Here is a 25,149-nt window from a genome sequence, read left to right as displayed (position 1 = left end):
GGACCGGTTCTCCAAGGCGGCCCACTTCGTGGCCCTCCCGAAGCTCCCGACGGCCCAGGAGACGGCAGACCTCCTGGTCCACCACGTCATGCGGCTGCATGGGATACCATCGGACATCGTATCAGATCGTGGTCCCCAGTTCTCTTCGCAGGTTTGGAGGAGTTTCTGTAAGGAGCTGGGGGCCACCGTGAGTCTCTCGTCCGGGTACCACCCCCAGACAAACGGCCAGGCAGAGCGGGCTAACCAGGAGTTGGAGCAGGCCCTTCGCTGCGTCCCCTCCGCGCACCCGGCGGCCTGGAGTCACCATCTGGCCTGGATCGAGTATGCCCACAACAGCCAAGTCTCGTCTGCTACCGGCCTCTCCCCTTTTGAGGCATGTTTGGGGTACCAGCCCCCATTGTTCCCGCTGGTGGAGGGAGAGGTCGGTGTGCCCTCGGTCCAGGCCCACCTCAGGAGGTGCCGCCGGACGAGGGCCAAGACCCATGCGGACCGCCGGCGTTCCCCGGCCCCCACATACCAGCCCGGGCAGGAGGTGTGGCTTTCGACAAAGGACATCCCTCTCTGTGTGGACTCCCCGAAGTTGAAAGACAGATTCATATCATCAACCCGGCCGCAGTGAAGCTCCAACTCCCAGCTTCACTGCGGATCCACCCTGTGTTCCATGTGTCCCGCCTCAAGCCACACCACACCTCGCCCCTCTGTGCTCCTGGACCTACGCCGCCTCCTGCCCGGCTCATTGACGGGGAGCCTGCTTGGACAGTCCGCAGGCTCCTGGACGTCCGTCGTAAGGGCCGGGGGTTCCAATATCTGGTGGACTGGGAGGGGTATGGACCTGAAGAACGCTCCTGGGTGAAAAGGAGCTTCATCCTGGACCCGGCCCTCCTGGCCGATTTTTACAAGAGACACCCGGACAAGCCTGGTCGGGCGCCAGGAGGCGCCCGTTGAGGGGGGGGTCCTGTTATGTGGGTCGCTGAAGAGGAGGTACTGCTGGCCCACCACCACCAGAGGGCGCCCTGCTTGGAGTGCGGGCTCCAAGCACGAGAGGGCGCCAGACCCAGAAGAAGTGACAGCTGTCACTCATCACACCAGCTGTCACTCATTTACACCACTACATAAGCCGGACTGCAACTCCACCTCCCCGCCGAGAAATCAACTACCGAAGAGCAGTACCAGGGTCGACAGCCGAAGACAGAGGCCACCTGGGGACTCGGGACTTGGCGGCTCCGGTGTTCTTCAGGCCGTTGGTGGTGGAAGCCGTGTGGGACGCGGCTCATCTCTCGTCGGGGGTCTTCTATCTTCGAGCCTGCCCACACGTCACCTGGTGTTAATTGTCTATTCATATCTTGTGTGTTTAGTTGTGTGTTGTCACAACATTAAATTGTTACTTATTGGCTTATTCATTGTCCGTTCCTTTGCGCCCCCTGTTGTGGGTCCGTGCTACGACACCTTCCCAACATTTACTGCAAGGACCAAATAAATAAGTTGTTTGGAGGGAACTTTTTTTTGCACTACTTCAGGCAACCTAAAAATATTGTGCTTTTTTATACTACCTACAGCATGTAAAATATACTACAAAAAATTGACATATCTAAACTTCAGGTATATTACTGTATTTTTGTTTTTGCCCTATGTCAGCCAACTTAAAATCGTGTTGCCATTGATGTTATTGTTTATATGCTCTAATCTTTAAAATGAATATATCTCTGTTAATTGTTTTTGCCACCCTCCAAATTGGTATAAAAATGTATTCCAAATCAAGTATTTCCTGGGTATCTGTATGGAGTTCTGAATTCTTGTATCATGACAACTCTAGTCATAATGCTTAAAAAATTTATTTGATATATTTGCTTTTAACAGTTTAATCAAAACTGACTTCTTGTTGAAAATGGCAAAACATATTTAATCGCTCATTCTGCACCTCAAATATATTAGATAACAAAATGCCCTGCAGTATCTCATTTCACATGGAAATCATATTATGGAAGCTACTGGTGCATTATAAGCCTCAAATTTTGCAGTTACTTCCAATTACATTTCCGCACCAGACATAATAAAGAGTCTTACGCAAGATTACAGGTTTTGGAAAAAAGCTGTTTCTTTCAACACTGATGACCTCTTTTGAATGTGTGACCAGTCTACTCATGTTTGACCTATTGAATAAAAACAATGAAACCCTGTCTCTGTTCCTCCACTTCCACTGAGTAATAACACTGTGGCTTTTCCCAGCCTCTGATCTGACAGCAGAGGTGTGCCATCTGTAAAAGGCTCCTTTGATCAAATTAAACCACTCCACTTAATCCATGTCAGGCTAACTTTGTGTCTGGCAAAATGACTGCTTGCTACAGAATACAAAATCAAGGGATGCCTGAGATGTCTGTCTGCTGTTTGTCTCCCAATTTCTATGTTTCAAAGACTTTAGGAACATTACAATAAAACACATTACATATTGTTACCCATTTTACAGTCCAACCTTATTAAGCCTATCGTGTTTAATTGGTTTTGTTCACGATGTGTAAATGGTAAGTAAAATCTATTTCATCAAACCACTGTGGCAGTGTATGATCCTCAAGCCTGTGTGCATCAACATTTTTGTCAGGCCATATCTATAAAAATCATGAAACAACATAAACTCAGCAATAATCAAATAAAATAAAATACTGTACCTGAAAACACCTGATTATGTCTTCTGTTACCTGGGTGATAATTTTCCACACTTTAACAATATTTTATTACACTAATCAAACAAGAACAATTGAGTCCAAAATAGGGCTGCAACTAACAACTATTTTTGTAATTGATTCATCATTCCATTATTTGGTTGATTAATCAATTAATAAAAATTATTTTTGGATTTGTCAATTATATTTACAATTATTACATAGATTCTTTGATTATCCTTTGGTTAATTTATCAGTAAATCATAACCATAAATTTTGCCAATAACGTTCCACCTTGCATAAAAATATTTTGCCATAAGTGGTATTTATTTTCAGTTATTTTTTATTTCTCAAAATAGAAAATACATAAAATACCAAAAATGAAAAAGGCATTCATCAGGAAAAAAATAGAGTATCTTGCACACATCATTTTTCTTCCCGACACACACCCATACAGAAAATCAAATTCTCACATATTTCTTAGGTCTGCAAAGAACAATTACTTTCATTATCAATTAATCTGCTGACTCGTTTCTGGATCAATTCATGAATTATTTGGTTCACAGAATGTGAGAAAATGGTGAAAGATCTGTTTCTCAAAGTAGAACATGACGTCTTTATATGTTATCTTTTGTACACAGCCCAAATATGTTCAGTTGACTCAAAATGATTAATCGATTGTCAAAACAGTTGGTGAATAAAAGTCAATTAATTGAGTCATTATTCCTGCTCTACTCCAAAACTTGCACTTCAAATGAGTATACACTCAACATGTATTATTATTAATAATAATAATACATATTCTAACAACACAGATTATCTGTTATATCTTCCTGTTGTTGCCATGTGCATTTCTTTATTTCATAAAGAGAGTAATGAGTTCAGGTACTGGCATCTATAAAGGCCAAGTGTGACTCACTCTATAGTGTTGCCATCTAGGATTCCTGTGACATTGAGGCCGTAGCGGCGCTGCATGGCAGCTATAGCGGACTGCATGACTCGGGCAGAACGCAGCACTGACATTCTCGGGTCTGCAGGAGGGAGGTAGCCATACCTCTGGAGCCAAGCCTATAACACAAAGAAACCCAAAGCAAGGAAGGAAAAGGTTAGGAAACTATTTCAGGTCCAAAAGCTACTTTCAAGGCATAGAGCTTGACCAGCAGGTGGTTAAAGGTCAAACATTTGATTTCCTGGACCATCTGGGAAATATTTCTTAACATATTCTGTATCACAGATGTGTCCAAGTACAAAACCCTTTCCCCATGTCGGTCCAGTCAAGCAGCTCAGGCTGAACAAAAACATAGTGAGCCTTTTGTTTTCCCAGTTGTGAATTTAAAACATTTTACACTCCAAACAGATTATGCACTCAGTTGGCTTTTCCTGAATGAATGTAAACAAATAAATAATTGAAAACAAATGAAGAGAAAATACCCACTGCTGTACTCATAAACTAGTTTATCCAGAAATAATTTCAATACAGATGATGTACAAGTCGCTTCACCTGCAGTGTATCTTTACATCTTTGGAAACTGACAGTTTGCTTGTTTTGTTTGTTTGTTTTTTGTAATTTAAGGTTGTCAAATCCTATATGTGCATAATTTGATGGTGAGAAGAAACCCATACAGATATACAAGTTATAAAACAGTCATTTACACTACTGTCTTGACAATGTTGTATTTGCACCACTGCCATGATTGTATATACATTTGTGCTCAAATGTTTATATACCCTGGCAGAATTTTTTGCTTTTTTGGCCATTTTTAAGAGAATATGAATGACAACACAAAACTTTTTTTTTCCACTCATGCTTAGTGGTTGGGTGAAGCCATTTATTGTCAAACAACTGCGTTTCCTCTTTTTAAATCAAAATGACAAGAGAACAACCCAAATTAACCTGATCAAAAGTGTACATACCCTTGTTCTTAATAACATGTGTTGCCCCCTTTAACATCAATGACAACTTGGAGTATTTTGTGGTCGTTGTGGACGAGGCTCTCTGATGGTGAAGCTGTCTATGTATAAGGTCACACAGTTGACAGTGCACATCAAAGCACAAACCAAGCACGTGTCTGTTGTCGTGTGTGTTGGGAAATTGCTTGATGCTTGCTTTTGGACGATTCTGTGGTTTCTGACCACTGATTTTATTTTTTTATTTTTTTGGAGGGGGGGGGGGTTATGGCTTTTGGAATATCTTTTGAGACCCTTGGTTTGAATTTTGCTTCATTAAGACACAGATTCATTTGGACTGAGAGAACAGAACTAATAGCTGTCTATGACAGCGTAGCCATGAGCCCCAAGAAGGCACTGACAGCTGAGGAAGCAGATGAGATTAAGAAGTCATTGAAGTTTTTGTCAAAAGAAATTTCTGCTGACAAACTGCATCAGAAAGCCACCCTGGACCTGTTGGAGGAGGTGAAGGCACTGCGAATCCTGAATGCCGAAAAGGACCAGCGTCTGGTCCACCTGGAGAGCAGAGTGGCTGAGTTTGAGCAGTACACCAGGAAGAATAACATGACTGTGACCGGGCTCCACATCAAACCCCAGTCACACGCTTGGGCGGTGATGGCTGACAACTGGGGGGGACTGTGACATATTGAGGCATGCCACCCTCTGCCCTGGAGAAATGACAGCAACAATCCAGCAGTCATTATGAGGTTTGTCAACAGAAAACACAAAACTGCACTGTTAAAACAAGGATGGAAGCTGAAAGGAACAAATGTCTTTATAAACGAACATCTGACAAAACGAAACGTTGACATCGCCAGAAAAGCATGACACTTGAAAATACAAGGAAAAATTAAAAACACAAAGTGTAAAGTTTTCATGAAATGAAACTGGACACCGGAGCAAGCCAGAGTTTTGGTCATCAAAAGCATTGAGGAACTGGACAAATACCAAGGACCATCATAAACTGGACTGTAAGATACTCAATTAACATACAATCATGACACAGCCTGGAAGAACTCATTCATCCACAACTGGAGATAATAGTGACACAACTCAAATGATTGCTGATCATGATGAACTGAAACTGAGAACATTTCAATACACTGACCATAATTTACTGGACTTGGGAAAACGACACAGACCAAGACAATAATTTCTTCTTCAATATCAACGATGAATGATATTACAACCCAAAGGACCAGTACAACCAGATGATTAAATCAGATACTAAATTATCAATAATCCATTTCAATAGCAGGAGTCTGTACACAAATTTCAATATTATCAAGGAATATTTATGTCAGTTCACAGAACAATTCAATGTAATTGCCATATCAGAAACATGGATCAATGCTACAAAGGGAGTGGATTTTGAACTGAATGGGAATGAATTTAACTGTATGAACAGAAAGAACAAGACTGGATGAGGAGTGGCTGTGTTTGTAGATAAAAACTTCAATTATAAGGTAGTAGACAGTATGACAAGTGTGACTGATAACTTATTAGAATGCATAACAATTGAAATCAGTAAAGAACAAAACAAAAATGTGATCATTAGCTGTGTATATAGATCACAGTATGGGTCAAAACTACTTCACAGATTCTCATCAACCTTGCACCACAGACAGATATGAGAGCATGACAGACTCCACTGAATTTTGGAAGTGATCTGGATCTGGATTGGTGGATGTCAGAAATCTGTGATTGCTCTTGTTTATTTATTTGATTTCTTTTATGTCTGTAAATATGCACATATGTAAATATGTATAATCATGAGATGTTAGTAGGTATTTGCATACATCTTGTAAATTTGTTTTAAACTGTATTTTGAAATCAAGTGATGATTAAGAAAAGGAAATAGGACAAGGGGTTGGACTGACTGAGCATATGCTTCTTCCTACTCCCTTTTGGACACATTATGTTGGCATTGTTTTACTGTTTTGTCTTTTTTGTGATTTGTTGCTTTTTCTCTATTTGTTTGTTTTATGTCCAAAATAAAGCTTCACTCAAAAATCAAAAAAAAAAAAAAAAAAAGAATTGTCTGTAGACCTATGAGACAGGATTGTCTCAAGACACAAATATGGGGAAAAGTACAGAAATATTTCTGCTGCTTTGATGGTCCCATTGAGCACAGCAGCCACCATCATCTGTAAATGGAAGAAGTTCAGATCGACCAGGACTCTTCCTAGAGCTGGCCGCCCATCTAAACCAAGTGATAGGGGAGAAGGGTCTTAACCAGGAAGGTGACCAAGGACCCGAAGGTCACTCTGTCAGAGCTCCAGCATTTTTGGAGAAAGGAGAACCTTCTAGAGTGCCAACCATCTCTGCAGCAATCCACCAATCAGGCCTGACTGAAGTCACTCCTTAGTAAAATGCACATGGCAGCGCACCTGGAGTTTGCCAAAAGGCACCTGAAGGACTCTCAGACCATGAGAAACAACTTGTGGCATCATATTTAAGAAGACTTGAGGCTGTAAATGCTACCAAAGGTGCATCAACAAAGTACTGAGCAAAGGGTTTGAATACTTACGTACATGTGATTTCTTGTTTTTTTTATTTTTAATAAATGTATAAAAATAAAAATAAAAACTTTTTTTCAAGTTGTCATTATGGGGTGTTGTGATGAGAATTTTGAGGGAAAAATTAAATTAATCCATTTTGGAATAAGGCTGTAACATAACAAAATGTGGAAAAGGTAAAGCACTGTGAATACTTTCTGGATGCATTGCATATTCTCCTTCTTCTTTGTCTTTAGGCTGTTCCCATTAGGGATCGCCACAGCAGATCAATCATTTCCATCTCACCCTGTCCTTTGTATCTTCCTCTGTCACACCAACCACCTGCATGTCCTCCCTCAGCACATCCATAAACCTCCTATTTGGCCTCCCTCTTCTCCTCCTGCCTGGTAGCTCCATCCTCAGCATCTTTTTCCCTATATACCCTGGGTCTCTCCTCTGCACGTCCAAACCATCTCAATCTTGCCTCTCTGACTTTGTCTCCAAACCGTCCCATCTGAGCTGTCCCTCTGATTTGTTCATTCCTAATCTTGTTCATTCTTGTCACTCCCAAAGAGAATCTCAACATCTTCAGCTCTGCAACCTCCAGCTCTGCCTCCTGTCTTTTTGTTAGTGCCACCGTCTCTAAACTGTACAACATAACTGGTCTCACTACTGTCTTGTAAAATTTCCCCTTCACTCTTGCTGATATTCTTCGGTCACAAATCACTCCTGCCGCCTTTCTCCATCCACTCCACCCTGCCTTAACTCTCTTCTTCACCTCTCTACCACACTCTCCATTACTTTGAACAGTTGACCCCAAATATTTAAACTCACTTTCACCACTTCTACTCCATGTAACTGCACTATTCCACTGGGCTCCCTCCCATTCACACATGTACTCAGTCTTGCTTCTACTGACTTTCATTCCCCTTCTCTCCAAAGCATATCTCCACCTCTCCAGATGAGACTCAACTTGCTCTCTACTCTCACTACAGATCACAATGTCATCTGCAAACATCATAGTCCATAGGGACTCCTGTCTGATCTCATCCGTCAACCTGTCCATCACCACTGCAAACAAGAAAGGACTCAGAGCTGATGCTTGGTGTAATCCCACCTCCACCTTGAATGAGTCTATCATTCCGACTGCGCATCTCACCACTGTCACACTATTCTTGTACATGTCCTGCACTACCCTAACATACTTCTCTGCCACTCCAGACTTCCTCATACAATACCACAGCTCTTCTGTTGGCACCCTATCATAAGCTTTTTCTAAGTCCACAAACACCCAATGTAACTCTTTCTGGCCTTCTCTGTACTTCTCCAACAGTATTCTCAGAGCAAACATTGCATCTGTAGTGCTCTTTCTTGGCATGAAATCATATTGCTGCTCTCAGATCTTTACCTGTTTTCTAAGCCTAGCTTCTAACCAGCACACTTTGTCTCTACTCAGGCATCCTCTCACTTTCCAAGATTTTATTAAACAATCTGGTTAGAAACTCTACTGCCATCTCTCCTAGATATTTCCATGCCTCCACTGGAATGTCATCTGGACTAACTGCCATTCCACTCTTCATCCTCTTCATAGCAGCCATCACTTCCTCCTTACTAATCTCTTGTATGTCCTGATTTACTCTCACCACATCATCCAGCCTTTCTCTCGCTCATTTTCTTCATTCATCAGCTCTTCAAAATATTCCCTCCACCTTCTCAGCACACACTCCTCACTTGTCAGCACATTACCATGTGCATCTTTTACCACCCTAACCTGCTGCACATCCTTTCCAGCTCTGTCCCTTTGTCTGGCCAATCGGTACAAGTCCTTTTCTCCTTTGTTACTATTCAACTTCTTGTACAGCTTGCAATATGCCTTTTCCTTTGCTTTTGCCACTTCTCTTTTCGCCTTACGCCGCATCTCCTTGTACTCCTGTCTACTTTCTTCATTTTTCCGACTATCCCAAAACGTTTTCGCCAACCTCTTTCTCCTTATGCTTTCCTGGACCTCTTCATTCCACCACCAAGTCTCCTTGTCTTCCTTCCACTGTCCAGATGTCATACCCAGTACTGTTCTAGCTGTCTCCCTCACCACATCTGCAGTACTTTTCCAGTTGTCCAAAATTGCTTCCCCTCCAACCAGTGCTTCTCTCCCCTGCTCGCTAAATTTCACACAACAGTCTTCCTCTTTCAGCTTCCACCATCTGATCCTTTGTTGAGCTCTCACCCTCTTCTTCTTCTTTACCTCTAAAGTCATCCCACAAACAACCATCCTATGCTGTCTAATTGCACTCTCTCCTGCCACCACCTTACAGTCTCTGATTTCTTTTAGCTTGCATCTCCTATAAAGAATGTAGTACACCTGTGTGCACCTTACTCCACTTTTATATGTTACCCTGTGCTCCTCCGTTTTCTTAAAGCAGGTATTCACCACCGCCATTTCCATCCTTTTTGCAAAATCAACTACCATCTGTCCTTCCCCATTCCTATCCTTGATACCATATCTACCCATTACTTCCTCATCACCTCTGTTCTCTTCACCAACATGCCCACTGAAGTCCGCTCCTATCACCACTCTTTCATGCTTGGGTACACTCTCCACCACCTCATCTAACACTCCAAAAATCTTCTTTCTCTTTCATCTCACAACCTACCTGTGGGCATATGCACTGATGATATTCATCACCACCCCTTCAATTTCCAACTTCACACTTATCACCCTGTCAGACACTCGCTTAACCTCCAACACACTTTTAACATACTCTTCCTTTAAAGTGACCCCAACACCATTTCTCTTCCTGTCCTCACCATGGTACAACAACTTGTACCCACCGCCAATGCTCCTGCTCTTACTTCCCTTCCACTTGGTCTCTTGCATACACAATGGGCCTCATGTATCAATGTTGCGCACTTGTGGCGTAAATTTACGGCGTAAACTTGAAATACACCAAAGTCGCCGTGACATGTATCAAGCAGTGTGCACCTGCCCATTTCTGGCGTACGCCTGACGTGATCTTGATAAATGCGGCGGGTGGAAACAATCGTAATTATAATAAACACGCCCATAAATATTCAGACTCCGCTTCAGACACACCCTCATTTTACGACATGGAAGCCGGGAAGACGGCAATGAAAAAGAACTCCACCAATCACGACGCGTGCCAATAGAGCGTCAAAAGCGGCTGTCGTATCAATTGTTTTGTAGTATATAATCAATAAAGTGTTACAGTGATCCCTCATTAATCGCTGGAGTTACATTCTAAAAAATAGCCCGTAATACGCGAAACCGCGACGTAGTCAGTGTTATTTTTTACAATTATTATAGACGTTTCAAAGCTGTAAAACCCCTCACTACACAGTTTATACACTTTCTCAATCAGGCATGAACATTTTCTCACTTTTCTCTCGTGTGTAAACACTCTCAAAGTTCAAACCTTAGTAGGAAAATAATACCAAACTGTTTTCAGGCCCAAACATTTGTTTGAGAAATAAAAATAGAACGTTTTCCTATAAATAATTATGATGGCATTTAGAACTAACGAATTAATTTTAACGATCAACGAACAAGGTCGGACACATAAGAAATTATTAATAGTGACTCACCATTATTTCACAGATCGGGCCTCTGCGTCCTGGCGCTGTGCCTTTTCCACTCACATCTCGCTGCAGCAGGTGTTTGTTTCCGTGTGACAAACACAGTTATGAGTAGTTGTTGGCGCTCTTTTCTCTTCTGGGCAACAAGATTCTTATAAACAGATACGCAGAACACAGAACACTGTAAAAAAAAAAAGGCATGCAAAATTGGACTAAATACTCCGCGAGACTCTGAGGCCACGACAGGTGAACAGCGTTAAAGCGAGGGACCACTGTATTCTCTTTTCACATGTCAATAATTCTTGACATGTGGATATTTGCTCACTCAATTAATAAGATACGCCTAATCTGTCAGATTATTTATTTTTTAAATGTATTTCTGTATTTATTTTATTGTGACAACCGAATGGAGACGAAAAAACCTGGTTGCAGCACGGACGAATTAAGGGAATGACGAAACTACAGTTGTTATTATCAATTTCATAGTCTAAAACGATCACACCACATGAAGTTAAGCTCAGCGCTGCTCTGGCTCCAGGCTCGAAGTCTGGAGAAAAAGGCGAGCAGCGCTTTCTTTGCAGTCAGCGCTGTGGCCACGGATCGTGCTCCATAACAATCCCGCAAAGACGGGATTTGTATTGATTATTATGTAGTATAATCAGGAAAGTGTTATTTATGTAACATATGCATTGATTTGTATAATGGCACTGTTTATCATGTTGATCATCTTCATTTTTATGTGGATTCCAGCGCTGGTTCATTTTGGTGTATAATTTACGCCACCTCTCGACCTGGTGTATATTTTCAGCGCAGCATACGCCAACGACCACATTAATAAATGCCAAGTAGCGCAGCCGTTTTGGCGTACACCCCATATACGCTCAAATATCGCCGTACGCAACGTTGATACATGAGGCCCAGTATGTCTACCTTTCTCCTCTCCATCATATCAGCCAGCTCTCTCCCTTTACCAGTCATACTACCAACATTCAAAGTCCGCACTCTCATTTCCACCCTTCTAGTTTTCTTCTTCACACGCTGTTTGTGGAAACATTCTCCTCCTCTTCTTCCTCGTCTTCACCCAGCAGTAGCCCAATTTCCAACGGCACCCTGTTGGGCAGCAGCACCAGTGGCGGACGTTGTTAACCCTGGCCTCGACCGATCCGGTATGGAAATTCGATTCTTAGTCTGCATAGCTGGGTTGGCTTGTTTATGCCGGATGCCCTTCCTGACGCAACCCTCCTCATTTATCCGGGCTTGGGACCAGCACTCAGAATGTACTGGCTGCACACCCCATGTGCATTGTATATTCTCCTAGAGTGTCTATTTACTTTTTATTGTTAAAGTGAGAGAAAAAACAGAATTTCAATTCTCCTGTATGTCCTGTACCAGGGTTCTAGCTATGGTGGGTGGCACTGGACGGTATCGCCCCAGTACTGCAAATTTCCACCCAACTCTCGTGTTCAAATTGGTTGCCCACCACCATTTCGATCACCTTTCAAGAGTCGTACTTTTGTTTTATTTTGCAATTTCAACCAAGTAATTAAAAAATAAATATATTTCTCATTTTCTTTGTATCTAAGAGCAAACACCAGAGACAGCAGCCAGCTACTTTCAGCACTCCGTGAAGCTGCAGAACACTGAAAGCAGAGATCAGAGATGAGAGCGGATAGACACACTCCACTCTGACTTAAAGGGAAAAAAATCCTCCAGAAAAATGTTTCATAATCCAGAGTTGCTTCTGTGTCGGCAGATGCTGATAAGTTTATGGCTTATTTTACAGTTTAAAGGCTCCCTGTTTCCTAAAAGGTTGAAGGAAAACAGACAGTGAGAGCGAGGGGGAAGAGGAGGGGGCAGCGGAGAGAGAGTGAGAGGAGATGAGGAGCCTCAGTGAATCAGTGAAAGTAAAAAACTGACAAATCAGTCCAGTTTCAGCTCTTGTTCATAAGGCAATTAGAAAATATATTGTTTAAAATAATAATAATAATAATAATAATAATAATAATATCCCACTGAAACATGTTGGGAAAAAAAACTGTCATGACAGAAAAACTGTGCCTGCTTCAGAGGATTAAAAGGTACAGTGTGTCATTTTGTAACAAGAGAGCAAATGCTATATGCCCATCACATATTAATGTGTTTTTAACCTTTTCAACGTTATTTATTTTATTAACATAGACTCTGACAGAAACATTTAAAAAAGAACTTTGGTATTACAAATATTACAACATAAATGTAATTTTTTTTGTCTATCATTCTTTCGTTCAATGCATGTAAACCACTCAAATTTAGTTAAAATAGGGCTTGCCAAAAATGTTTTAGAAGTATAAAACTGCCCCCTTGACTCCTGCTGGGGCCCTGAACCTGTGGCCATGAGTCGCGATCACGTAATTTACCTGGCACTAAAATGGGTTTAGCTAGAACCCTGTCCTGTACATATAGTGAGCTGACAACAAATAATCTTGAATCTTTGAACATGAGGAGAACATGCAAACACCACACAACAAGCAACTGAGCACGGGTGGAATAAAACAATAGACCTTAAAGCGTGTTAACCATGAATCCACCTTGCTTTCTCTTAAATCCTGTAATTTGTACTCAGTTCACCCAGTTTGCATGTATTTTTTTTTACTTCAAGCTGGCATTACTATGAGCTCACACTTACTATTAGACAAGTAAAACAACAAAAATGCCATTAATGATTAAATATAAATAAGGATTTAAATGCATGTAACAGAGCCACAGACGCTTTATTTCCTTTAAAACATGTTTGGTTGTGAATAAAGCACAATCAGAAAGATAGAATTTGCTACAAAAGTTCATGTTGCAGAATTCCATTTGTTCTCATGTTGCTTGGCTTGTCAAGATTAAGCTTTCGTGTAAAAGAGGTTTCAAACTCCAAATAAAACCCTGTCAGAAAGGGTTTGGCAGCGGAGAGGAGAAGCTCCTGCATCTCTGTCTTTATCACAACACAGTATTTGTAAATCTGCAGCATTTAGAAACTCAAACGCAACCATCCATTAAAATGACATATATGCAGTATTGTTTAAACTGTGAAGAAAGTAGAACAAGTGCACACAAAAAGACTTATCTAGAACTTCAAACAGCCAATGAGAAGAGGACTATCAGGTTGTATTTTGCCTCAGAGCTTTTTATTCTTCCGACACCAGTGGTGTGTTGCGAGAACCAAAAGCTATTCTGGCACACATTGCAGTGGAGCTGCTTCACTCATTAAGAGGCAGGCTGCATGGATTGAAATTCACCAAATAGGCAGGGAACCATGGTGTGAGATTTACCGAATAGAATGCAATAAAAAGCAAGCCATTACTCAACAATGGAACAAATGTGAGACCAGAGCTTCTGTTACAGTGAGTGAACGCAACAACAATAACTTAAAACACCAGTTTTCATCCTTCATACTTTCACAAAATAACATTATTATTATGGGGTAAACCTGCAAAAGTTCAGCCTTATAGCTTCATAAGTTTCAAAGATACCGTGACTTTAAAAATGGCAGTGACAGTGAGTTTACTTTTAAATGAAGTGATCGAGAAAAAGATGCTAATTCAATAAGTCATGACTTATACCCTAGAGGCCACACTAGAGGCCGAATGAGCCCGAATCCCCTCGGAACAACAATTTGACCCACATTCTGGAAGTGTTGAGGTGAACTCGGAAACATCGGACAGCATTCTCGGAGCAGTCTAAACAATCAGGCAGGTTCATGTGGCTGCCCCGATTGTGTTGCCCATGTTCAAAACATTTGTGGTGCAGTCAAAGTTGACAAATATTGAACGGCAATCGATGTGCAGTCTGACCGCAATCTGACTGTGTTCTAAATGTTCTGACAGCGTTAAACCAGCATTTGAAACTGTCTGATCACATTAGAGGGAAATTCACCATGGTCAGGCACGTCAAATCTTGCTGGCGTGTGCCGAATGTAGTTCCTAAACTCCAATCACACAGTGCAGAGGGTCTGTTATGTGTGGGAAGACAATGTTCATTGAGTAGTCACAGTATCCTGCTGTGACGGACAGTGCAAGTGAGAGAGGGAGAGAGTGAGAAATATGACAGATTTAACACATATGACACATGACAAATATTGTGGACTGTTGGACAACAGCGACTGTACACATGTGGGGCGTCGACAAGTTCCACATCATGACCACATCACGGACTGCTTGTTATAACAGGTGCATGCAGTTATTATGGAGACTGTGCACGTCAGTGATCTGATGGCCATAATCTGATCACACGCGATTACATGCACTACAGTGATGCAATAGTCAGCGGACACTGGGTTACATGCCATCAGTCATATGTTGGAAGGATTTTGAAATCCAATATCGCAAGTCTTGTGCAAAGAGCAGACACAATGCTGGCTCACACCCTCCTCTCCCTGTGTTTGCCTTCCAGACTTTTAGACATCGGGTGGCAATCGACCGCATCCATCGGACACTCGGAGGAGTGCATTATTTATATTCTTAGTGCACTGTAACAGCATTGCAAATATATTACATAATATATGAGAAGCAGATGTCACGGTGCGTCTCTACTCTGACTGGCTGTCACCCCCCCCCCCCCCCCCCAAAAAAAAAAGATTTGCATGATTCATAGCATAAAAATAAGACAGAAGGGATCAGAGCTGATGCTTGGTGTAATCCCACCTCCACTTTGAATGAATTTGTCATTCGTACTGCACATCTCACTGCTGCCACACTGTCCTTGTACAACCCCTGGCAAAAATTATGGAATCACCGGCATCGGAGGATGTTCATTCAGTTGTTTAATTTTGTAGAAAAAAAGCAGATCATAGACATGACACAAAACTAAAGTCATTTCAAATGACAACTTTCTGGCTTTAAGAAACACTATAAGAAATCAAGAAAAAAAGATTGTGGCAGTCAGTAACGGTTACTTTTTTAGACCAAGCAGAGGAAAAAAATATGGAATCACTCAATTCTGAGGAAAAAATTATGGAATCACCCTGTAAATTTTCATCCCCCAAACTAACACCTGCATCAAATCAGATCTACTCATTGACACTGACCCTATGCCATGACATTAACCTTATGTGTCTTTTTACAAGGAATGTTTTCGCAGTTTTTGCTCTATGGCAAGATGCATTATCATCTTGAAACATCCCCAAACATCCTTTCAGTTGTCCAAAATATCAACGTAAACTTGTGCATTTATTGATGATGTAATGACAGCCATCTCACCAGTGCCTTTACCTTACATGCAGCCCCATATCATCAATGACTGTGGAAATTTACATGTTCTCTTCAGGCAGTCATCATTATAAATCTCATTGGAACGGCACCAAACAAACATTCCAGCATCATCACCTTGCTCAATGCAGATTCGAGATTCATCACTGAATATGACTTTCATCCAGTCATCCACAGTCCACGAATGCTTTTCCTTAGCCCATTGTAACCTTGTTTTTTTTCTGTTTAGGTGTTAATGATGGCTTTCGTTTAGCTTTTCTGTATGTAAATCCCATTTCCTTTAGGCGGTTTCTTACAGTTCGGTCACAGACATTGACAGTGTCCTCCCATTCGTTCCTCATTTGTTTTGTTGTGCATTTTTCGATTTTTGAGACATATTGTTTTAAGTTTTCTGTCTTGATGCTTTGATGTCTTCCTTGGTCTACCAGTATGTTTGCCTTTAACAACCTTCCCATGTTGTTTGTATTTGGTCCAGAGTTTAGACACAGCTGACTGTGAATAACCAACATCTTTTGGAACATTGCATGATGATTTACTCTCTTTTAAGAGTTTGATAATCCTCTCCTTTGTTTCAATTGACATCTCTCGTGTTGGAGCCATGATTCATGTCAGTCCACTTGGTGCAACAGCTCTCCAAAGTGTGTTCACTCCTTTTTAGATGCAGACTAACGAGCAGATCAGATATGATGCAGGTGTTAGTTTTGGGGATGAAAATTTACAGGGTGATTCCATAATTTTTTTCCTCAGAATTGAGTGATTCCATATTTTTTTCCTCTGCTTGGTCTAAAAAAGTAACCGTTACTGACTGCCACAATCTTTTTTTCTTGATTTCTTATAGTGTTTCTTAAAGCCAGAAAGTTGCCATTTGAAATGACTTTAGTTTTGTGTCATGTCTGTGATCTGCTTTTTTTCTACAAAATTAAACAACTGAATGAACATCCTCAGAGGCTGGTGATTCCATAATTTTTGCCAGGGGTTGTAGATGTCCTGCACTACCCTCACATACTTCTCTGCCACTCCAGACTTTTTCAAACAACACCACAACTATTCTCTTGGCACCCTGTAATAAGGTTGCTCTAAATCCTCAAATCTTACAATGTAACTCCTTCTGGCCTTCTCTATACTTCTCCATCAGTATTCTGAGTAGATAGATAGATAGACAGCTTTTATTATCATTGTCATTACAACAACGAGATGTCCGCACTCACATTCCACATACAACAGCAATTAATCTACAATTATTACTTGTTTACCGGAATAATGGCACACATCAGAAATAGGACAACACATATACATTTGACATTGTTTATGTGCACTAAACTTGAAACAGTCCGTTTCCCAATTGAGGCAATGTGAGTGTGTTGTAGCCGCTGCAACTGTCAAGTCGCGGCGCCAGTGTTGTGTGGGCCGCCAGAAGAGGTACTGCTGGCCCACCACCAAAGGGCGCCCTGCCTGAAGTGCGGGCTTCAGGCACGAGAGGGCGCTGCCGCCACGGACACAGTCGGGAGTGACAGCTGTCACTCATTAATTCCTGACAGCTGTCACACATTCTTCATCATCACACTCCATAAAGACCAGACGTCATCTCCACCTCGTTGCCGAGATATCGTACGTCATTGTAGGTAATATCCTCAGCCTTTTTGTGTTTATCTGTAATCTGTACATTGTGAGTGTTTGCAGGCGTACCGGTTCCTTGTTTTGTGGAAGCTGAGTGAGTGCAGGACGGCACTCTTTTTCTCTGAGGGATCACTGCAAACACATCAGCATATTGAGTGAGAGGTGGAGGTGGCATTCCCACCGTTATTGTTACTGGGTGTACACACACCCACACTTGACTGTCTTTGTTCTCGCCAGCAGTACCAGATCTGACAGTCGGGGACGGTGATCACCTGGGAATTCGGGACTTGGCGGCTCCAGTATTCTCTGGGTTCGGTGGCGGAGGAAATCGTGTGGTTCCGGTTCATCTCAGGACAGACGTCTTCTATCCTCGAGCCTGCCCACACGTCACCTTTGTAATTTGACTGTAATTATATTCTGAGGTTGTCTGTATATTCGTTGTGCACGTTTCACAACATTAAATTGTTACTTTTTGGCTCATCTATTGGCCGTTCATTTGCGCCCCCTGTTGTGGGTCCGTGTCACTACACTTTCACAACAGGATATCTCGGCCAGCGTCATGGACTCCGAGGGGCGTCACCCGGCTGTTGAACGACCAATGGGAGAGCAGGGAGTGCAGGCGTCTGCAAGAGACGTGATTGGTGAGCTGCAGCACATTCTCACCGCCTTTATGGCTCGGTTGGATCAAATGACCAAGCAAAACATCCTCCTGAACCGCAGAGTGGAGGCTCTCTCCGCACAGATGGCGGCGAGCGCTCCTACCGACCCTGTGCAGGATATAAATGTTCCAGTGGTGGTTCAACAACCCCTCCCACCATCCCCTGAAGCATACATAAGCCCTCCTGAGCCGTACGGAGGTTGTGTGGAGACGTGCGCGGACTTTCTTATGCAGTGTTCGCTCGTCTTCACACAACGTCCCGTCATGTACGCGTCAGATGCTAGTAAAATAGCTTATGTGATTGCTCTGCTTCGGGGTAAAGCACGCGCCTGGGCTACGGCGCTCTGGGAACAGAACTCACGGTTGTTATCAGCATACACTGGGTTTGTGGGGGAGATCAGAACTGTGTTTGATCACCCTAACAGAGGAGAGACCGCTTCAACAGTGCTGCTGTCAATGAGACAGGGACGCGAGAGCGCAGCCGCATATGAAGTCGACTTTCGCATCGCGGCTGCGAGGTCCGGCTGGAATAACGTTGCGCTTCGCGCCGCCTTCATAAACACACTGTCGTTGGTTCTGAAGGAGCAGCTGGTAGCTAAGGAGGAACCGCGGGATTTAGATGGGCTTATCGATCTCGTTATACGGTTAGACAATCGGTTGGAGGAACGCCGTCGGGAGCGAGGCGAAGGACGTGACCGGATACGCGCCGCCCCTCTCCTTTCCGGGTTCGAAAAGGCGCCGCCATCCCCACGCTCCACAGCCACAGCGCTCCGTGGGGCAAAAGCTCCCCCGGCTGATGTTGTTAGAGAAACGCACAGGGCCAAAATGAGGAGGCTGATCCGTGGAGAGTGTTTTCTCTGCAGCTCAACTGAGCACACAGAAAAACTGCCCCAAACGGCCAAAACAACAACACTCGCCCATAGAGACTGGGCTAAGGGGGGGTCATAGCATTCAAGTGAGACATACACAGATTGCCACACGACTCCCAGTTACAATCCTGAGCGGGGATTTAACCCTTCAAGCCCCAGCACTGGTGGACACGGGGTCAGAAGGGAGTCTGCTAGACAGCAGATGGGCAAGGGAGGTAGGGCTCCCTCTGGTGGTGCTTCATTCACCAGTGCAGATGCGGGCACTAGATGGCACCCTCCTCCCTTTACTCACACACAAGACACAACCAGTAACTCTGGTGGTGTCTGGAAACCATCGGGAGGAGATTGAGTTTTTTGTAACTCCTTCTACCTCCCACGTGATTTTGGGCTTCCCATGGATGTTGAAGCACAATCCCCGGATTGATTGGCCGTCTGGGGTGGTGGTTCAGTGGAGCAAAACCTGCCATCGGGTGTGTTTAGGATCCTCGGTTCCCCCCGGTTTACAGGCTAAGGAGGAGGTCAAAGTCCCTCCCAATCTGACGGCAGTGCCGGTTGAGTACCACGATCTTGCTGACGTCTTCAGTAAGGATCTGGCACTCACCCTTCCCCCGCACCGTCCGTACGATTGTGCCATTGATTTGGTTCCAGGCGCTGAGTTTCCGTCCAGCAGGCTGTACAACCTCTCACGACCTGAGCGCGAATCAATGGAGACCTACATCCGGGACTCATTAGCTGCCAGGATGATCCGGAACTCCACCTCCCCGATGGGGGCAGGTTTCTTTTTTGTGGGCAAGAAAGATGGCGGACTCCGTCCATGCATTGATTTCAGGGGGCTGAATGAGATTACGGTTCGCAACCGATACCCGCTGCCATTGTTGGATTCCGTGTTCACCCCCCTGCATGGAGCCAAAATCTTTACTAAGCTGGATCTTAGAAATGCGTATCACCTGGTTCGGATCCGGAAGGGAGACGAATGGAAGACGGCATTTAACACCCCGTTAGGTCACTTTGAGTACCTGGTCATGCCGTTCGGCCTCACCAACGCCCCCGCGACGTTCCAAGCCTTGGTTAACGACGTCTTGCGGGACTTCCTGCACCGATTCGTCTTCGTATATCTGGACGATATTCTCATCTTTTCTCCGGACCCTGAGACCCATGTCCAGCATGTACATCAGGTCCTGCAGCGGTTATTAGAGAACCGACTGTTTGTGAAGGGCGAGAAGTGCGAGTTTCACCGCACGTCTTTGTCCTTCCTGGGGTTTATCATCTCCTCTAACTCCGTCGCCCCTGATCCGGCCAAGGTTGCGGCGGTGAGAGATTGGCCCCAACCAACAAGCCGTAGGAAGCTGCAACAGTTCCTCGGCTTCGCTAATTTCTATAGGAGGTTCATTAAGGGCTACAGTCAGGTAGTTAGCCCCCTGACAGCCCTGACCTCTCCAAAAGTCCCCTTCACCTGGTCGGATCGGTGCGAAGCTGCGTTCAAGGAGTTGAAACGACGGTTCTCTACTGCGCCAGTTTTGGTGCAGCCCGACCCTAGCCGCCAGTTCGTGGTTGAAGTGGACGCCTCTGACTCAGGGATAGGAGCCGTGCTATCCCAGAGCGGAGAGACCGATAAGGTTCTTCACCCGTGTGCCTACTTTTCTCGCAGGTTGACCCCGGCTGAACGGAACTATGACGTCGGCAATCGAGAACTCTTTGCAGTGAAAGAGGCTCTTGAGGAGTGGAGACACCTGTTGGAGGGAGCGTCTGTGCCATTCACGGTTTTCACTGACCATCGGAACCTGGAGTATATCAGGACCGCCAAGCGGCTGAACCCCAGGCAAGCCCGCTGGTCACTGTTCTTCGTGCGTTTTGACTTCCGGATCACCTATCGCCCCGGGACCAAGAACCAGAGATCGGATGCCTTGTCCCGGGTACACGAAGACGAAGTCAAAACGGTGCTGTCGGATCCACCGGTGCCCATCATCCCGGAGTCCACTATCGTGGCCACCCTCACCTGGGACGTGGAGAAGACCGTCCGGGAGGCCCTGGCACAGAGCCCGGACCCCGGAACCGGTCCGAAGAACCGTTTGTACGTCCCACCAGAGGCCAGAGCTGCAGTCTTGGACTTCTGTCACGGTTCCAAGCTCTCCTGTCATCCAGGGGTGCGAAGGACCGTGGCAGTTGTCTGGCAGCGCTTCTGGTGGGCGTCTATGGAGGCCGACGTCCGGGAATATATCCAGGCCTGCACCACCTGTGCCAGGGGCAAGGCAGACCATAAAAGGTCCCAAGGACTTCTTCAGCTGTTACCCGTGCCTCATCGCCCCTGGTCCCACATCGGCCTGGATTTCGTCACGGGCCTCCCGCCGTCCCAGGGCAACACCACCATCTTCACGATAGTGGACCGATTCTCCAAGGCGGCCCACTTCGTGGCCCTCCCGAAGCTCCCAACAGCCCAGGAGACAGCAGACCTCCTGGTCCACCACGTCGTCCGTCTGCATGGGATACCCACCGACATCATCTCAGATCGTGGTCCCCAGTTCTCCTCACACATCTGGAGGAGCTTCTGCAGGGAACTGGGGGCCACCGTGAGCCTCTCGTCCGGGTACCATCCACAGACGGACGGACAGGCAGAGCGGGCCAACCAAGAACTGGAACAGACCCTCCGCTGCGTAACATCCGCGCACCCGACGGCCTGGAGTAACCATCTGGCCTGGATCGAGTATGCACATAACAGCCAGGTGTCTTCTGCCACCGGCCTCTCCCCATTTGAGGTGTGTTTGGGGTACCAGCCCCCATTATTTCCCGTGGTGGAGGGAGAGGTCGGTGTGCCCTCGGTCCGGGCCCACCTTCGGAGGTGCCGTTGGGTGTGGCGCACCGCCCGTTCTGCCTTGTTGAAGGCCCGGACGAGGGCCAAGACCCATGCAGACCGCCGGCGGTCCCCGGCCCCTGCATACCAGCCCAGGCAGGAGGTGTGGTTGTCGACGAAGGACATCCCTCTACAAGTACAGTCACCAAAACTGATGGACAGGTTCATTGGACCCTTCAAAATCCTCAAGGTCCTCAGCCCTGCTGCAGTGAAGCTCCAGCTCCCGGCTTCACTGCGGATCCACCCGGTGTTCCATGTTTCCAGGATCAAGCCTCACCACACCTCACCCCTCTGTGCTCCCGGTCCGGCGCCGCCTCCTGCCCGGATCATTGACGGGGAGCCGGCTTGGACTGTGCGCCGGCTCCTGGACGTCTGTCGAATGGGCCGGGGGTTCCAATATCTGGTGGACTGGGAAGGCTATGGACCCGAAGAACGCTCCTGGGTGAAGAGGAGCTTCATCCTGGATCCGGCCCTCCTGGCCGACTTCTACCGCCGACACCCCGACAAACCTGGTCGGGCGCCAGGAGGCGCCCGTTGAGGGGGGGGTCCTGTTGTGTGGGCCGCCAGAAGAGGTACTGCTGGCCCACCACCAAAGGGCGCCCTGCCTGAAGTGCGGGCTTCAGGCACGAGAGGGCGCTGCCGCCACGGACACAGCCGGGAGTGACAGCTGTCACTCATTAATTCCTGACAGCTGTCACACATTCTTCATCATCACACTCCATAAAGACCAGACGTCATCTCCACCTCGTTGCCGAGATATCGTACTTCATTGTAGGTAATATCCTCAGCCTTTTTGCGTTTATCTGTAATCTGTACATTGTGAGTGTTTGCAGGCGTACCGGTTCCTTGTTTTGTGGAAGCTGAGTGAGTGCAGGACGGCACTCTTTTTCTCTGAGGGATCACTGCAAACACATCAGCATATTGAGTGAGAGGTGGAGGTGGCATTCCCACCGTTATTATTACTGGGTGTACACACACCCACACTTGACTGTCTTTGTTCTCGCCAGCAGTACCAGATCCGACAGTCGGGGGCAGTGATCACCTGGGAATTCGGGACTTGGCGGCTCCAGTATTCTCTGGGTTCGGTGGCGGAGGAAATCGTGTGGTTCCGGTTCATCTCAGAACACACGTCTTCTATCCTCGAGCCTGCCCACACGTCACCTTTGTAATTTGACTGTAATTATATTCTGAGGTTGTCTGTATATTCGTTGTGCACGTTTCACAACATTAAATTGTTACTTTTTGGCTCATCTATTGGCCCTTCATTTGCGCCCCCTGTTGTGGGTCCGTGTCACTACACTTTCACAACAGCCAGGCCAGCTTGAGAGGACGAGGCCTGCTGCAGAGAGGGAGGGGCAGAAAGAGTGATAAGACTGGAGCATGCTTCGGTCCATGTGTAAGTCTGTCAGTTTATTGTCCTTGTGGGTTGAGATAAGAATGGAGCCAAATAATCTCACCAGAGCCTGGATAAATTCCTCTGGAGGAAAAACAGTGGGCAATTGACCTTGATGCCTGTAGTGTTGCAGCCGAGCAGTGAAAAACACTTTTTACAGTTCCACTCACTCAGCCAAATCCCAATTATGAATTAAGAATATTCCTAATATTGAATTAAGAATATTCAACGGCCTCCGAAACCTTCAGCTTCAACTGCAAGGCACGCATCAGCTCCAAGGTGTCATCCAATTTGAGTCTGAGTTCAAGAGTCAACGCAGTCTGAGAATGCACCGCCTTGCCGACCTCGTTAATCATGACGGACAAGCGAGGGCCCGTGGTTCTTGATGCCGCCATCTTGACAATTTTCCGGTAAATCAGGGCAGCACATAAGCCAAAAAGTACCAGCCCTGCTACCATAAGACCAAAAATGAATAGGTCCTCGACGTCCTCCACAGAGAAAGGCGACAAGCATGCCACACGCCAGGAACTCCAGGACTCGAGGACATAGCCCGCAGGATACGTTCCATCTAGGCAGGCAGGATCACCCGGTCCTGACCTTCTTGTAGAAAAAAATGGTGTCAATAGTGTTCAGAGACCAGTTTATCAATTCCATGGTTAATCCAATAATAGTCCAATAGATCCAGAATTCAATATAGTTTTGAGGAATTCACAAGTCTGGTGAAGAAGGGACTTGAAGGTTAAAACCAGAGAGATAAGGGAGAGTGGAGGAGATGCGACCGCCCTCGTCGCAGTCCCAAGCTGTATGTATTAATGTATAATTAATTTTATATATATACACATCATATATATATAAAGCTGACTGTGTGTGTGTGTGTGTGTGTGTGTGTGTGTGTCTGTGTTCACTATGCACAGCCACAGTAGGTTACGTTGACAGCGTACGTAAACACACACAGACACATATGGTCAGCCTTATATATTAAATCACGACCCGCTCACTGGAACCCTTATTTTTGCAGTTCGCGTGGTACTCAGTAGAGGCTGACATTTTTTCGGGAATCCCACGGGATGGGAGTCAACTTTGTTATTATCACGTGATTGGGATGACAGGGGGAAAAAAAAGTTCACAGGAGCAGATGGGAGCAGGAACCAAGGTTTTAGACAGCGAGTCATCCTGCCGTCAGTTGGGCAGGCAATTTTCGAAAAAGACAGCCAAAAAAATAGTGGGCGGCTTTGCTTAAAGTCGTCTAAAATTAGGACTGGGTCCGATCGCTGGAGCCGTTTGTGAGTCGGCTGGCTGCAAGGAGGGAAGGGGAGAAGGTGTGAGCTGCTTCAGTCAGTGCATGGAGAGCACGCACGTTAGCACAGAGAGAAGCAACACGTTAAGAAAAGAAACAAAACTGTGGCGCTGCCTTTATTTCTCCCTCCCTCTGACAGTACGTCCTGTTCACACCGTGTGCGTGTCGATGACAGTTATACTGAAATTATGAGATGAAACAAATGGTAAAAATTCCTTTAAAAATGAGAATATATGAATGAACGCTATAAAAAAACAATCACAAACACAAACCTGATGTGGAGAAACTCTGTAGTGATGTTCAGAAGCAGAAATCCCATAAAACAGGTGAGAACTCTGAACTTTAACAGGCTGTTATTTTCCAAAGATATTTATTTTAGATGGCTTCATGTTATTGTTTTATGTTCAAGCACAAAACCTGACTGAGGAGGAGAAATAGAGGAATGAACTCTCGTCAGAATAAAAATATAAGATGCTGATTTTTTATATTTTTTCAAAGTTATTAGGCTGCAGCTCTGTATTTCATTTATTTCAAAAGTAAGTT

General features: G+C 45.0%; 1 protein-coding gene across 1 annotated transcript in view; it reads right to left on the bottom strand.

Annotated features, from left to right (window-relative positions):
• The window catches only part of LOC117511393 (matrix metalloproteinase-16-like), a 542,347-nt gene that overhangs the window by 377,569 nt on the left and 139,629 nt on the right, over positions 1–25,149 (bottom strand). Inside the window, 1 exon segment of the mRNA XM_034171438.1 lies at positions 3,577–3,725. Coding sequence (XP_034027329.1) covers positions 3,577–3,725 — 149 coding nt within the window.

This window comes from Thalassophryne amazonica, chromosome 1, assembly GCF_902500255.1.
Source record: "Thalassophryne amazonica chromosome 1, fThaAma1.1, whole genome shotgun sequence".
Lineage (NCBI taxonomy): Eukaryota > Metazoa > Chordata > Actinopteri > Batrachoidiformes > Batrachoididae > Thalassophryne > Thalassophryne amazonica.
Note: the sequence above shows the minus strand (reverse complement) of the source record. Positions and strands in the feature narration are given on the sequence as shown.